Source organism: Octopus sinensis, linkage group LG5 (assembly GCF_006345805.1).
Source record: "Octopus sinensis linkage group LG5, ASM634580v1, whole genome shotgun sequence".
NCBI classification, from domain to species: Eukaryota; Metazoa; Mollusca; class Cephalopoda; order Octopoda; family Octopodidae; genus Octopus; species Octopus sinensis.
Window position 1 is genome coordinate 23,013,711 of NC_043001.1, and position 18,012 is coordinate 23,031,722.

The 18,012-nt window shown below is 38.0% G+C and overlaps 1 protein-coding gene across 1 annotated transcript in view; it reads left to right on the forward strand.

Moving 5' to 3' along the window:
- LOC118763595 overlaps positions 1 to 12,298 on the forward strand; it is a 43,217-nt gene extending 30,919 nt beyond the window's left edge. Inside the window, exons 2-3 of the mRNA XM_036503220.1 lie at positions 9,676 to 9,746; positions 11,750 to 12,298. Of these exons, the coding sequence (XP_036359113.1) occupies positions 9,680 to 9,746; positions 11,750 to 11,973 (291 nt within the window). The 5' untranslated portion in view covers positions 9,676 to 9,679 and the 3' untranslated portion in view covers positions 11,974 to 12,298. The remainder of the gene's footprint in view (positions 1 to 9,675; positions 9,747 to 11,749) is intronic.
- The last annotated feature ends 5,714 nt before the right edge of the window (positions 12,299 to 18,012 follow it).

Sequence of the window (18,012 nt, forward strand, 5' to 3'; positions counted from 1 at the left end):
ATAGTGGGATCGAAACTGGGATCTCATGGTTGTGAAGAGAATTTCTTAACCATTCGGCAATACTGCGCGTATGCTGGCTAATACGTATCCCCCAAAAGATAAGATGGTCTTTAATTCGTTTTTAACGTTGTAACTGGAAGTAGATAAAGCTACAAATAATATCTTGTAGAATATTTGGTTAAAAAAAAAACCCCTGGATGGAAAAAAAAATTGAAGGCTTCCAAAGGAACACGAACTCACATCTTCTGTAAACATGAAAGACTTTGATCACAGATCTGCTTTAACAGGTCTGGCTTAGGGTTAAAAAGCAATATTAATGAATTAATTGTTAATAGAAAACTGATGCAAATTTTTCAGTAAAGTATTTTCTTATATGCTACATGAACGATAACGTTAATTTATGCTTATATATCTAAATAGTCCTTGACTAATTCTCGGTAGATATTAAAGTTTATCTAAATAAACAGCGCTAAGTTAGTAAAACCAGAATCATGTTTTCTTTTCTGTTTTTACAAATGTGGTACAATACCGATGTAGATTAGTCTTGTATAAAGAAGCTGATAAGCTTCTGCATGCATATCTTATCTTCTCTGTGGGCTGCCTCACAGAAATAGGCAATGTGCACGAGAATTTGCAGAGAAATTTCCTACTAAGATTATGCGTTGTCGATAACCTTCAAAACCCAAAACGTGTTGAAAATGAATCACCGGAACCAACTTCTATGAGTAGTATTTTACAAACTCGAATGACTGCTAAAGTCACACGATCATGAATGAAGTTAACTATTTATTCGTGTGGGAGCCGGTAATGTCCAGAAATCACTATTAACTAATTCTTTCTGCTAAAAGCACAATGCTTGAAATTATGGGGGAGAGGGTAATTTGATTACACCGACCCCCCACCCCCGTACTCAACTTGTACTTATTTTATCAACTCTGAAAGGATGAAAGGCAAAGTCGACCTCAGCGGAATTTGAACTCAGAACGTAATGACGGACAAAACGCCAGCTCGATTTGAATTGGTCTAAAGTTTATCATATATTTTACTTGTTTTAATCATTGGATGACGGCCATGCTGGGGCATCATTTAGATGGGTTTAGTCAACAAATCGTTCTAGAACTTTTTTTAAAGTCTGGTACTTATTTTATGGGGACGTAAACAAACCATTACCGGTTGTAAAGCGGTGATGACGGACAAACACGCGCGCGCACACACACAGTCACACATACAACGGGCTTCTTTCAGTTTCCATCTGCAAGATCCACTCAGAAGGCTTTGGTCGGCTCGGGTCTATAGTAGGAGACACCCAAGGTGCCAAGCAACGGGACTGAACCAGGAACCATGTGGTTGGGAGGCTAGCTTCTTATCAAACAGCCACGCCCGTTTATAGTCTGTTACTTCGCTGGCCTATCCACACAGACGACTGTGGTGACACCTTCCACTATCAAGCACTTTTCTAAGTATTCTAGCATTTCCAAGAAGTGTTGTTTTCTTTAAGTTCCTCACCACGATGTTGTCGCTGAGTTTTTTAAAATAATTTTCAATTTACACAGTACCAAGTGCCCCCACAGCAACTGGGACCACTTCAACCATTTCCATTGCACACGAATGTTTTACCTCCCATGCTAGTCGTTCATATCTCTCAATCTTCAGTAATTCTTCGTCACAAACGTTGTCGTCATCTGGCAAAGTCACATCTAGAATTAAACGGCGAAGGAGGTTGTGTGGTGGAAGAGGTTGAAAGGATTGAAGACAGATACTTTCGTCTATGGCCCAGCCGTCATCGACTTTTCAAGTAAGGAAAGTGAGGGTGGAGAGGGAAGTACTAGCCCCCAGTGTTTTTGTTGAAAGGTGGGTGAACATAGCGAGGATGGCATGTGTGAGTAGGCCTACTGTGAGCATTCGCTTATAAACCGGTGAAGTTGAGAAGGAGAGAGGCACCTGCTGAGGTGCACCTGGTGGTTGGGGTAACCAGGATGTGTGGGGTCCCGTGGTCTTCCCTTTGAGGAATTCCTCACTTTGAGGGAATTTTTATTGTTTAATTTTATTGTTATTATTGTTATTTATTCTATACACGACAATGAACCAAACTTCACTTGTCCCTTGCGTTGTATTGTCCTTTTTGTTTTGTTTTCGGCCATTGTGGCCATTAAAAAACATTGTTGTTGTTGTTGTTGTTGTTGTTGTTAAGGTAGCGAGCTGGTAGAATCATTAGCACGCCAGGAAAAATGTTTAGCGGCATTTCGTCCGTCTTTACATCCTGATTTCAAATTCCGTCGAGGTCGGCTTTACATTTTATTTTTCGATAAATTAAGTACCCGCGAAATGCTGCGGTCGACGTAACCGACTAGTCCCTTCCCCCAAAATTTCAGGCCTTGTGCCTTTAGTAGAAACGATTATTATTATTATCGTTTTACTTCTCAGAAGTTTGGTCTTGTTTGTTCTGGTAGATTCTTCGAGAGCGGACAGCAGCCTGCCGGCAGAAGTCTCACAGGGTCTCTTTCCGCACATTATAACCTTTGATACTTGGTTGTTAATTATCGGGGGAGACATTCAACATCCAAGTAGCAATCTCAAAATTCTAGCTGTCCCCAACAGAGCAGTTTTGGGGGCTTGCTCTGCTCTCATGTCAATTCCGATTTCTCTGACATATTTCTCGAACTTGGTTGTTAGTGTTCCAAGTGCCCCTGAAACTACTGGAATGACAGACACTCTCCTCGTAGTCCACATTCTTGCAATTTTTTCTTTTAGTAGTCTGTACTTTTCAATATTTTCTAGTTCTTTGTCACTTATGTGTGCATCTCCAGGTATTTCAATATCTATGATCTTGGTTTCCTTTTTTCCTTTATCTACCACACAAATATATGGTCTCCGAGCCTCGATTAGGGAGTCAGATTGGATTGTAAAATCTTATATTCCTTGTTCCCGATGACTCCTTCTGGTTCATGTTCATACAATTTCCGAGCTCTCTTCAGGCAGTATTTTTCACATAGCCTCAAGTGGACGAACTTAGCCGCCTTATCGTGCCTCATTTTGTAGAGCTTTTGGGCCAGCTTGCTACACTCACTCACAATATATGAGATTGATTCGTTTCTGATGCCACACATCATACAAAGAGTACTCTTATCTATTTGAAACAAGATGCCTTGTTTGTCATCTCTGTGTTTAGCTCCTTGTGGGTAGTAAAGAAATAGGTATTTCATCCGTCTTTACGTTCTGAGTTCCAATTCCGCTGAAGTCGACCCTGCCTTTCATCCTTTCGGATTCGATAAAATAAGTACCAGTTGAACATTAGGACTCATCCCCATCTCCTCCGAGCTGCCCTTGCGGCAAAAATTCGAAATAATAACTCTTTTATTTCTTTCAGTCATTATAGGCGCAGAAGTGGCCTTTAGTCGAATAAATAGACCCCACGACTTATTCTTTGTAAGCCTAGTACTTATTCTATCGGCATCTTTTGCCGAACCGCTAAGTTACGGGGACGTAAACACACCAACATCAGCTGTCAAGCGATATAGTGTGACAAATGCACACACACACACACACACACACACACACACACACACACACACACACACCACACACACACACACACACACACACACACACACACACACATACATATATATATATATATATATATATATACGACAGGCTTCTTTTTGCCCAAGGTGTCACGCAGTGGGACTGAACCCGGAACCATGTGGTTGGTAAGCAAGTTACTTACCATACACCCACTTCTGCACCTATGATTATGATGATGATAATAACAATAATAATAATAATAATAATAATAATAATAATTATTATTATTATTATTGAGTGAGAGAGCAGTTCATGCCATCAAAGTGGCACTGGGGTAAAATATACGAAGCCCAATATACCCATCATGACTACCCGTCTGATAAAGGTACACCAGGCACATGCATCACAACCATATGTGCGCGACATGGTGATCTCATATCAAGATAAACAGCACATGACCTTGCAGGTGGGGCCCAGTTAGAATTTTCTTCAGGTTGAGTAGCCCATCCTGCTCAAACGGTCCCTGAATAAGGGTGTTAGGATGTTGAACGAAACACCTATGTTTCCAGAGGTGAACCATTCAACTCTAAAGAATCCCTCTCAACACATGGCCATGATGCTCCCCCACTACTTCTGCTCGTGATCAGAGATGCAATATCGTCAGATAAGGGACATGCTCAACTGGTTAGGTCAAACAATGACAAGCAAATCTGTGGTATTGAGCAGAATATTTGCTGTAGCCCATCTTTTATACCAAGACAAAACAATGTACATGATACACTTCAATCAGTTAAGATCAGAAGCCATGAGAGCCACTGCCTGGTACTGCATCAGGGCATATAATAATAATAATTATTATTATTATTATTATTATTTATTATTATTATTATTATTATTATTATTATTATTACTATATGAAAACTCACAGCTTATTTTGCTGGCTATGGTGGATAGTGTCAGCTGTCCATAGCCAGCAGACTAAGGTGACACTTCTTTACTGGTCATGCTTCAAGAACCCTGCGAAGAATTTTTGCAGTTCCAAGCAATGCTGATTTTTGTATGTGTTCTACCTTCAGACTCGCACCGATCTTTTTCAGCCATGTTGGTAGTTGAGTGCTGATACTTCCAAGTACACCAATTACTATTGGTATCACGTTTAGTCTCTTCATTGACCACAACTTTTATATTTCCCACTTTAAACCATCGTAGTTGTTTATTTATTCTTCTTCTTTCACATTGATCCTGTTGTTACCGGGTCATGCTATGTCGATAATCATACACGTTTCTTTTTTATTCACCACAAGAATATCCGGTTTCCTATGTATGGTCAGGTGATCGCACAGGATCATTACGTCCCACAAGATTTTACATTTCTCATTTTCGGTGACTCCTTCTGGGGTTTGTTCATATCACGCCTTTGCTCTTTGTAGGCAGTGATTTCCACAGAGCTCCCAATGGATCATTCTTACCACATCGTCAAGGTGTCGTTTGCATTCGTGTTGTGCCAATTTTGGGCATTCGCTAACGATATGCCATACCGTTTTACCTCTCTCACCACACATTCTGCATTTGTCGCTATCGGTAGTGTTGTCAATTCTGCACTTCATATAATTGGTCCTTAACGCTTGTTCCTGAGCTGCGCATATGAGTGCTTCTGTCTCTATCTTCAGGTCGCTCCTCCTCATCTATAGCCATCGATCCTCTGTATCTCTCTTGGCATTCACATCTCTTTCAAACTGACCGTATATTTTTTCCCTTCCATGCTTTTTTTTTGTTCACTCTGTTTAAATTTTTCTATAGTTACACAAATTTCAGTTTTAATGATACTGGCCTTTTTCGGGTGTTTCAACAATGACTCCACGACATTTTTATATACCACCCTAGGCTGTTTTCCTCTGCTTCGATACAGTCCCGGCAACTGATCAAACCTCTCCCACTCTTTTTTCTGGACAAGTACAGCATATCGGTGTCAGTCTTAGGGTAGAAGGCTCCGTGTACTGTCAACATTTTTCTGGTCTTGGTATCCATTTTCTTCATTTCTCTCTTTTGTCATTTTATAATTCCTACTCCATCATCATGATCATCATGATCATCATGATCATCATGATCATCATCATCATCATCATGATCATCATCATCATCATCATAATAATAATAATAATAATAATAATAATAATAATAATAATAAAATTATTATTATTATTATTGAGTGAGAGAGCAGTTCATGCCATCAAAGTGGCACTGGGGTAAAATATACGAAGCCCAATATACCCATCATGACTACCCGTCTGATAAAGGTACACCAGGCACATGCATCACAACCATATGTGCGCGACATGGTGATCTCATATCAAGATAAACAGCACATGACTTGCAGGTGGGGCCCAGTTAGAATTTTCTTCAGGTTGAGTAGCCCATCCTGCTCAAACGGTCCCTGAATAAGGGTTGCTTTAGGATGTTGAACGAAACACCTATGTTTCCAGAGGTGAACCATTCAAACTCTAAAGAATCCCTCTCAACACATGGCCATGATGCTCCCCCACTACTTCTGCTCGTGATCAGAGATGCACATATCGTCAGCCACTAAGGGACATGCTCAACTGGTTAAGGTCAAACAATGACAAGCAAATCTGTGGTATTGAGCAGAATATTTGCTGTAGCCCATCTTTTATACCAAGACAAAACAATGTACATGATACACTTCAATCAGTTAAGATCAGAAGCCATGAGAGCCACTGCCTGGTACTGCATCAGGGCATATAATAATAATAATTATTATTATTATTATTATTATTATTATTATTATTATTATTACTATATGAAAACTCACAGCTTATTTTGCTGGCTATGGTGGATAGTGTCAGCTGTCCATAGCCAGCAGACTAAGGTGACACTTCTTTACTGGTCATGCTTCAAGAACCCTGCGAAGAATTTTTGCAGTTCCAAGCAATGCTGATTTTTGTATGTGTTCTACCTTCAGACTCGCACCGATCTTTTTCAGCCATGTTGGTAGTTGAGTGCTGATACTTCCAAGTACACCAATTACTATTGGTATCACGTTTAGTCTCTTCATTGACCACAACTTTTATATTTCCCACTTTAAACCATCGTAGTTGTTTATTTATTCTTCTTCTTTCACATTGATCCTGTTGTTACCGGGTCATGCTATGTCGATAATCATACACGTTTCTTTTTTATTCACCACAAGAATATCCGGTTTCCTATGTATGGTCAGGTGATCGCACAGGATCATTACGTCCCACAAGATTTTACATTTCTCATTTTCGGTGACTCCTTCTGGGGTTTGTTCATATCACGCCTTTGCTCTTTGTAGGCAGTGATTTCCACAGAGCTCCCAATGGATCATTCTTACCACATCGTCAAGGTGTCGTTTGCATTCGTGTTGTGCCAATTTTGGGCATTCGCTAACGATATGCCATACCGTTTTACCTCTCTCACCACACATTCTGCATTTGTCGCTATCGGTAGTGTTGTCAATTCTGCACTTCATATAATTGGTCCTTAACGCTTGTTCCTGAGCTGCGCATATGAGTGCTTCTGTCTCTATCTTCAGGTCGCTCCTCCTCATCTATAGCCATCGATCCTCTGTATCTCTCTTGGCATTCACATCTCTTTCAAACTGACCGTATATTTTTTCCCTTCCATGCTTTTTTTTTGTTCACTTCTTGTTTAAATTTTTCTATAGTTACACAAATTTCAGTTTTAATGATACTGGCCTTTTTCGGGTGTTTCAACAATGACTCCACGACATTTTTATATACCACCCTAGGCTGTTTTCCTCTGCTTCGATACAGTCCCGGCAACTGATCAAACCTCTCCCACTCTTTTTTCTGGACAAGTACAGCATATCGGTGTCAGTCTTAGGGTAGAAGGCTCCGTGTACTGTCAACATTTTTCTGGTCTTGGTATCCATTTTCTTCATTTCTCTCTTTTGTCATTTTATAATTCCTACTCCATCATCATGATCATCATGATCATCATCATCATCATCATCATCATCGTCATCATCATCATCATCATCATCATCATAATAATAATAATAATAATAATAATAATAATAATAATAATAAATAATAATAATAATCCCCATGAATATAAGAAAGGTAGAAAGGAGTATGATAAATAAAGTAACACAAAAGATAAATATTGTAATTCCATACATCCAGACGGAGGACATAACACAAACAAGGAATCTTCTCCGAACATTTGCTAGCACTACTTGCTGAGGAGAAATTACAACTTAAGAAAACAAAAAAATGGTGGAGCAAAAAGAACCATGGTGGAAACGACGCATTGAAAGGTACATAATGCGGACAAGGCAAGATCTAGGAAAAACTGAGCAATGGTTAAGAGGAAATTGAAAAAATGGGGAAAAGACCGACCGAGAAAAATTAGAGAAGAAATATAAAATACGGAAGGACGGGTTTAATACTGTAATAGAGCAGTTAAAACAGAGGATCATGACAAAAAAAACAGAAGATCAGAAGATTTGTGAACAGAAATATGCAGTTCGAGAAGAGCAGATAGTTAAAAAATAACCCAAAGCAATTCTTCCGAACCTTAGAAGGAGACAATGGGGAAAATGTTGCTCCTGATGCAAATCAAGCCAAGGAGCTCTGGAGCGGATTATGAGGAAACAATGTGGTGCATAAAAGGGATGCAATGTGGATAGGAACTATCAAGACAGAATTACAAGGAGAAAAGAAACAGGAATATTGTCATAAGCAGAGATGTCGTGAAAGAACAAGTTGGTAAAGTGCCTAACTGGAAAAAACCCCGGACCAGATGGAATTCATGGTTTTTGGCTGAAGAGACGCCACGCGGTGCATGAAAGACTAGCAGCCCAATTGAATGAGTGTGTCCAGAAAGGTACAGTCCCTGCATGGATGGTGACTGGGAGGACAACACTTATAATGAAAGATAGAAGAAAGGGGAATATTGTGGGAAACTACCGTCCCATAGCATGCCTAAACATAATCTGGAAGATACTCACTGGAATATGTGCGGCAAAGGCATATACTTTCCTCGCACAGGAAGAAATACTACCAAGGGAACAAAAAGCAGCCCTATTGGGCACAGCGCGCATCTTAAGGAAAGTATTATCTGCCTGAGGAACTTGTGGTGACATGACAAACGACTACAGACCCCGGTGCACTTTTACCTACACTGTGTTACGAAGGAAAAATAATAATAATAATAATAATATTAATAATAATGATAATAATAATAATAATAATAATTATTATTATTATTATTATTATTATTATTATATTATTATTATTATTATTATTATATTATGTTTGGCTTTTGCTTTGTATTTGTACAAGTTGACGCCAAGTCTCATCCAGAGACCTCAAGATGCAACAAGTTAGAAGTTCAAGTTGGTGTTATGACTAGGGGGACTTATTTTGGGTTTTGCACAGAGTATAGTTCCAGAGAATGTTTGTCAAAACATAAGTAAATTAGAAATATGTTTTAAAAGTAATTTGATTATACGGTGATAGTTTGATGTTAAGAAGGCAGTAAAATGTGCCAGCTATTATACATTTAAAAGTATTTTGACACTATTTACAGATTAAAATGTTTGGAGGATTGCATAGAAAATATTTTACGTAGGGTATGAGGCAGTCCCCATGAGCACTACTTTTTAAATTTCATCCATTTTTGGATTTCCTGGTATTGAGATAATTAGCAATCAGCCCCTTTTGCTATCATTCCTAGGGCTCCTATGACAACAGGTATTGGTTTGGCCCTGAGGTCCCACATTTTGCCAATTTCTGTTTCAATATCTTTATACTCGCTCAGTTTTTGGTAGGTCTTTACAAATACATTTATGTCGATTGGGATGGTCATATCGATGAGGAGGCATGATTTTTGTCAGAAATCCTTCAATATAATGTCTGGCCTATTTGCATCTATCTTTCTGTCAGCTTGAACAGTAAAGTTCCAAAGGAGTGAGATGTGGCCATTTTCAAGAACTGGCGGTGGTTTATTATTATTATTATTATTATTATTATTATTATTATTATTATTATTATTATTATTATTATTATTATCTTCTTTTTTAAGAAAGCAACCAATAAATGTACTGTAATGTACTTACATTTTCCTTTTCCGTGTCATTTGTAGAAGAATGGAATCTTTGATTGATAAAGTGGACGCAAGCAAGTGGGAGGAGATAGACGCCAGCAAAGTTGACGGTAATTCTTGTTATACTTGTTTTCAATATACAATTTAGGGTTATGGAAGAATATAGGATTTTGATTGATAACTGATGCAACATTTTAGAGAAAAGTACCAACCAGTGATTAAGCATAGTTGTTTTTTATGAAAAAATTAACGTATTTGATGGCATAAATGATGTATGGGCATATTAGACGCACTCCATTTTCAGCAGTGCATATTCAGGAAAAAAGTTTTTAGTGAATTAAAAGCATGCAAAATATTTAAAGCTATCAAGCAATACATCACAAAACATTACAAAAGTACTTTAACCATAACAGTATAAGAAGTGAGGCTAAGTGGAAGAAACTCTCTTAGATAGTATTAACCTGTAGTAGTGAACAACAGGGGTAAAATTAGCTTTTGAGAAGCACAATTTCGCATACAAGACTTGGGATGATTTTTTATAAGATACGCCTTATATGCCAGAAAATACGATAACTTTAATTGCGGTATGGTCAGTAGATATAGAGGTCGAAAAAACAGACAAATTTGATGTCAGGAGAGACAGAGTGTTTTCGGCGTTGACGCGTAAATAAGAGAGCCTGATTGCATCTTACTGGTGGCTATAAGAATCTAACCTCTCTACTTGTTTTAAGTTACAGTAAGTTAAGACTAGTTGTTTATTTTTTTCATCATCGTGAGCACGCTTGTACACCTGGAGTAGAACAACAATAACTGAGGCAAGAGTGCGTTGTTTTGTTATCTGCATGGTGAACCAGCAGCAATTTCTGCAAATAAAGGATGTAATATACCGAGGGAAGAATAGGATTTGAAGTGAAATGACATGGATGATTGAAAGAATTGAAATTATTACCAAAACTACGTGGAGTGCGAGACGTTATAAATATTATACCAACGTATCCCGAGGTTGGTACGTTGACATTATATTTAGAAATGAGTGACGATGACCAGTTAGATATAGGGAAAATAGAAACCAGACTAAAAGAAGCTTCACCACGTTAAGAAGGGTTAAGTGGATCGGGTACCGGGTACCGGGTAACTGCTGGGTGTGAAATGCTTATATGATAAGGTTGTTTGGTTTGAGAGGATTTACTTACGGAAGGTTGGATAGATTGGCTAATCTGAAATTCGTGATTAGCTTCCTTGATCAACTTCCCTGATATTGAAACCTGGGAGGTTTAGCAATCTCTTTGATTTGAAATCTACCTTTCAAATCTACAGCTTTGTGTAGCTGAGATGTCTGCTGACAATATTATAAAGATACGACGTTCTGTTACACTAAAATTCATTTTGACTGAACTCCATACCAAAGATCATTAATAGAGACCGTCTTCATGGCAATATGAAAGGAATGAACATAATGAAAGGGACCACTAATTCCTACATATATAATATTTAGATGAAGGAAATAGTGGTGATAACGACAACTGCCAAAGGTCATCAGAAAAGTTTGGGGTTTGACTGCAAAACTATCGGAATCGATGGCAGGTGGAACAGTATTAGGCGATTTGGACGGGGACTGTGATTGAAGATATAACAATGCTGAATAACACATTTTTGGAAAGAAGCAGGTGGATGAGGTGCTATAGTACCGCATTTCGTTTAGAATCACTGAAAGAGAATCTAGAGAAGTAGAATATCAAATGCTTCTTTCGAGTTGCATACGAGTATGGCTTCATAGAGAGACGCTATCGCACAATGAAGTACACGGCAGAAAGGAACCATATCTCTCTGGTTGATGCAGTGTCTTAGTATAACAAGTCACCAAGGTCAACGGAGGAGGAGCTTCAGAAAGCAATGTTCGTGTATGAATGGATACATCTGAGTGTAGAATTGATGTGGACTTAGAAAGACAAAGATCCCGCATCTGTTTTGATTGGGGATAAGGTTTAGCAATAACTAAAATATTTACATCACTTTTTTTTCCCAACTTCAAACTTATGTAGTTACAAAAATATTGTCATTGTTTACGGCTTCTGAATTCACTTTAATGTTATTTTGTTTTTATTCCTTGTAGGTTTGGTCGACTACCATATCATGCGAAATTTTAAAAACCTTGATGACCATACAATAGAATTCCTCATTCAAGCCAATGACGATTCAGATACAGTGAAGGCAACCTGCACACATCTTCTGAAGGGCAAAAACCCTATGCAGGGTATCGGTTCGTGCGAAATGAAAGTTGTTAATGATGCAATCCTCGCTATCAACCTTAACGGAGATTGTATTGTGCTAAAATAATAAAATCACAATTCAGCTAACAACAACGCTATTCGCTGCTTTCGTAGAGGATGCATTATTTTCTACTTATTTATAATGCTATTTCTTCCATGTTCATTTTAAAACTTTTGAAATAATCCATTATCCTTTAACTTCGACATTATTTTGAAATTAAACCAACTTTAAGAGAACAAAACCTGTTTTTGCTTCACTAACTACCACTAACAAGCAGGGTAAACAACAATACTGTAACATGAAAAAGTCCACTAACATGAACTTTCAGATATTTTGGTTTATTGCACATTGTGACAATCAACTAAATTAATAAAACATTTTTTAAATGATACTAGTTGTTTAACTGATCTGTAATTTATTATTGGTGTATAAATAGAAAGGAACTGAAGCAGAAGTCGACTTGGTTTTTCCAACAGTACGTATTTTGTACGTCATGCAGTCATCAACCACGCTATGATAGTGTTTGTGTTTTTTAAACAAGCTTTCATCGTGAGTTGAAGTATATATTCCCTTCAGCTTTATTTAAAGCTTTATAAACTTGAAAACATTTTAAGTAGTGAACGACAATGTTGGTTACAGATAAGAGTATAGCTTTCTGGTGGAAGCATAAAATATGTGTACACTGCAACGTTTCGAAATTAAAACTGGTGATAATAATACATTAGGGTAGCTAATAAAGAAAATGACGATAGAAGGCTCAGCGAAGGAAATTTCTTCTAAAAGCACAAGAATCCAGTTTAGCTTTATCATGGATATTAAACAATTCAAGACAAGCAAAATAACGAGGAACGAAAATCCGAAACTAAGTATTTCAACCAGTAATTTATATTAAAAAAATAAAAGGTAGTTCTAAACTAAATTAAGTCGAATTTAGATTGACTGAGAGAAACTGTACATAATATAGTGGTCATTTAAAAATATCTTACAATAAATACAACAAAAAGAACTTATTAGACGCTGATTTAAAAAGTGAGAAAAATATGTCCAGTGGGAAAAAATCGTGTACAAACTTTACCAAATGAATAATGGTTTACACAAACAAAAAGTGATAACATCAAGTTTGGCGAAAAATACAAACATCCTTTCTCTCAACTAAAAATAGCAGCCAATAGATATCTGAACTCTAATTACAATGACAAGAGTATTAAAGTAAATGAATGACCAGCAAAAATATACTTACTAGAAACAAGAATCAATAACATTTATTTTTAGCTAAAATAAAGAAGATAACAATCTTTGAAAAATCACAGAAAAATCTCCTGCTAACCAACTCATAGCTTGTTTTCTTATTGTTAAAACGAACCTTTGGCCAAGTAATCTGCAGGTGAACTTCTTGTTTGGACATCAGTTACGAAAGAAAATTCTCAATAGATATATGAAGAAAGAATCGGTATTGCCATCTTTAAGAATTATAGTGTAATGTTTGTCGTTTTGTTTCTAAAGTGTGAGTTAGAAATTTTTACTTGAAACAACAACCCAAATTGTTCTGCCACTTATGAGAGAATTTAATGAATGCAAGGATTAAAGAAAACAAAGTAAGCTGAAGGAACATTTTTATAAGGATACACAGGTGATTGTTTGGTTAAGGAGGCTTTTCTTTCAGTGATCTCTAGGCTCTTTTGGTAGCGACATATATGACTGCGTTCGCGTCATGTTCACACATACCAGCTACTTGTCTATCGCTGTCTGCATCTCGACCACAAGCGATCTTTCGGAAGGGGACTATTTTTATAGCCGATAGCAAGCTCAAACGAGAAAAAAAAATGTTTTGGTGGCAAAGAGAAAATTACTCATTTGGCTGCTTTTAGCTGACATCGTAACAAAACGTGGTGGTTCCTGTTATGATCATGTATGAAGAAATAATTATGACCCGCGGTTAGACTGGCCATGTGACACTGTAAAGTAGGGGGACCATTGTTTGACTACAAACTTAAGAAATTATGGAACAGAATGCAAAACCCGATACAGAGGGACTTACACGTTACGATCTGGTAAAATGTTTTCGATTATTTTGAAGGTAAATGACAAGACGTGTAGACGATGAGTATCTATAATATTTGTTTCTTTACGAACCACAAAAGATTAGTAACTAATAAATACCAAGCATTTGGCATCCGCCCGATTATAATTTCACACTTCCAGGTACAATATTATTTGTATAATACAATTCCTGTCACATATGATACTTAATCCTACGTTTATGATTTAATGCAATTTAAAAACGAAATAACAAATGTTCACTAAAACTAAGAATAAATATCCTACGAAAGTAATATCCTTATGGGTAGGCGCGTGACCTAGTGGTTGGGTTGTTACACATGTTATCGTAAGATAGTGATTTCGATATCCGGGTCGAGCAGTGCGTTGTGCTCTGCTGGGAGGTTAAACTTGCAATAGACTAACGTCTAGTTCAGGAAGTGTTGTAATCTCAGCCACTTTGACATCATGGAAACCGGATTAAACTCCATTTTATGAGTCCTGGGGATCATGATAGACCTAAGTTTGAAGTAATATTCTTAACAATTAGCAGAAATTGTTACACTCTAAACTGTTCGGTTCGCATGAATTAGAAGAACTTGTTAATTACTTCCATATTAAGATATCGTGTCATCATTTAATGACACTTTTTTTTTTGCGATGCAGCAATTGTCAAATAATCATTGCACCATGGTTCACAGTAAAAATATCCAGTGGAGAGTGGGGGTAGGTGATAGAGACTGTAACATTCTTTCTATTACCACAATTCGTTACATTAGAAATTAAACAAGATGTCCGTTTGTGTTTGTGCGATTTTGTGTATTTACAGCACACAGCATAAAGTTGGCATTCATATTCTCTTGATGTAGAAGAATCGACTAAATGAGGACCATCGTGTAGGGAACAAATACAATACCCCACAACAGTACAACAACATACTAAAATCGTTGTCTTTCTCACTCAACACTGAAATAAAAGTAACATCAATAGTCTCAGTAACCCTAAACACTGTGCGGGGATATACACCATCAAGTGTATAAGTGCAGAGAAACTATTATACATTGACCAAGTACATCACGACTACATCCATCGTGATCACCACCTGAACCTATGGTTGTACACCAATAGACTGGACAATAGCGAAAGTGTTACATGCCCAGGCTATCACATTTCTCTTCCATGTAATTCATCACAGCATGTTGGATTGTGCAATATGGTCCTCAGCTCGGCGGAGGCATGGTGTATAGTTGGGAAGAAGGATCTTTGGGTCGCGTCAGTTCGTTCGGATAACTACAGGCACATTATAGGACTGCGATATCAAGAATTGCATAACAGCAGCAGGTGTTGCAATCGTTAACAGTTTGTAATTCAGTTTCTACCGTGAATAGAAACAAATTCCAGCGTATTTCGAAACAGTTTTCCCCCTTTACCCAAAGGTTAATGTTTTCTTTTCTAGAATACTCTTTTCCTTTGAATCCAATTGACGATCAATTGCTGTCAGGTTTGTAAATTAATGAAGCCACTGTCAGTGAGCAAGAATTGGTAAACGGAAACAGTGCAGAAAACCAGAACTTTTGGTGGCAGTGACGATGAAAAGTTACCTGTTTATAGTTTATTATTTTTCCATACACATTGCCTAAAGATATATATATATATATATATATATATATCTTTAGGCGATGTGTGTGGCAGAATATTAACAATATGCATATGTGTGTGTGTATGTGTGTGTGTGAGTGTGTGTGTGTGTGTGTGTGTGTGTGTGTTGTGGTGTGTGTGTGTGTGGTGTGTGTGTGTGTGTGTGTGTGTTGTGTGTGTGTGTGTGAAGTCAGATGTATCTGTAGTAGAATTAGCAAAGAAATTCCAGATATGGAAACAAAACCTGGAATCAAAAAGTCTCGAAGACTAAAGCATTAATACATAGGAAAGAAGACGGCTCTGCTACCACCAGAGAAATATCCATATTTGCTATGGAAAAGGAATTCTGTATGATGTACCAAGTGTCAACTCTGGACACACAAGAGGTGTAGTGGGATCATAAGAAGTTAACAGAGAAGATAAACGTCACATGCAACAGGGGCTTCGTTGCACATACTAAAAATACTCTCTTCAATGTTCAAGCATCTCCTTAGAAGTAACTGAAAGCATCTGTTGCCTGGTGGACATGAGTAGCTGTGGGGTAGCTGTTCTAAGAGTAAAGTTGCCAGACTAAGAACGAGCTGGAAAACTTTAAAAGCCGTTACTTCTTACCCTATGTAAGAGCAGATTATATGACAAATGCGTGGGAAGCACCGCGATGCCGTACAGTAGTGAGACATGAGCATTGAATGCAGATGATCTGCGAAGGCCGGGAAAAACAAAGTACGTTTCGATGGATGTGTAATACTGGAATACATAAACAAGAGCATACTAATGAGCTAAGAGAAAAAAAAATGAGCATGAAAGAAACCAGGTGTAGTGAGCCAGAGAGAAGACTGCATTGGTACGGGCATCCGCATAAAGATGTGTTGTGCTCTCAAACTAAATGGAACCTGACGAAATTTCGCCTGCCGATATAATAATCTGTGCTTTTTAGTACTCAACGTCGATACGAGATGATTTCTTAGGATGACTACTGCAGCTTAAGGCGTTCAAACACATCCAAGTTAAGATATCTTCTTTTTCTTTGATTTTCAAAGAGATAGTTATATCTGCAGGGCAGCTGACCTCTATGATGGTACATACCTTTGCCCATCTGTCCCAAAAAACAATATCCGGCCTGTTATGTTTACATTTGACGGAAGTTTTTGATGGAAATATTCCACCAGTATTCCTTGAGTGTGAAGGCGCATGGCTCAGTGGTTAGAGCGTCGAGCTTACGATCATGAGGTTGTGAGTTCGATTCCCGGACCGGGCTGCGTGTTGTGTTCTTGAGCAAGACACATTATTTTACGTTACTCCTGGTAACTCAGCTGTAGAAATGAGTTGCGACATCACTGATGAAAGCTGTACCGGCCTTTGCTTTCCCTTGGATAACATCAGTGGTGTGGAGAGGGGAGGTTGGTATGCAAGGGCAACTGCTGGCCTTCCACAAACAACCTTGCCCGGACTTGTGCCTTGGAAGGTAACTTTCTACGTGCAATCCCATGGTCATTCATAACCGAAGGGCTTCTCCTCAATTCTTTGAGTTGGTGTTTATGAATGTATTCCATAACAGAGGGATTTTCTAAGTTTATTTCAAGACAGTCTTTTTTGCGGATGGCATTGTAAATTGTTTTAGCAACAACATTGTGCCACATAGAAAGGTAGTACCGTGACGACATTTTAGGACAGCTGCTAATCACATGTGTAATGGCTTCCATAGAAACATGACATAGCCAAAAATGCGGTTGCACCTTGGGATTACAAGAGCGTCACTATCCCTCTTGTTCACCAGGCAATCCCCTGTTCCTAGATTGCAAGCGCATAGCCCTCAAAGTGTGATGTGATGTAGCAGTCACGTGTCCAAGAGAGGTTGCGCTTCGTGTCACTTCTACTGTCTTCTTCAAGATGTATGTATGTAAGTATATATGTATGTATATATGTATACGTACACACTTAAACACACAATAGTAGCGAACAATTAGAATTAACGCTAAATATTGCATTTGGCGGATGAGTATTCTTTATATGTGGATTAACAGTACTACCAATGGTTTCATGTTGAAAACATTCACAATTTTTTAAATGTTCCACTATAAGATGTTGGTAATCGCGTCCAACGCCTTGTGCCGAGTCTACATCACTGACTTTGATAGCATCTCACTCCTTTAATACCTGCCCTTTGCATTCGTATCGCACCTCTGTCGCTTGTCTTTCGCATCACACAATGTTGCAATAGGCCCATGGGTCCGTAAGTTTAAGAAGAAGAAAATCGTTGAGATCTATATGAACTTACACCTAAGTTTCAAAAAGCTACACAGAGACGAAAACGCAATGGCGCAACGAAAAATCTAACACCCCATACAATAACTGAAAACTTAATGATACGAGAAAAAGATCCCCTAATATTTAAATGGTTCCTGGGCCACTATCTCCGGCGAATTCCAG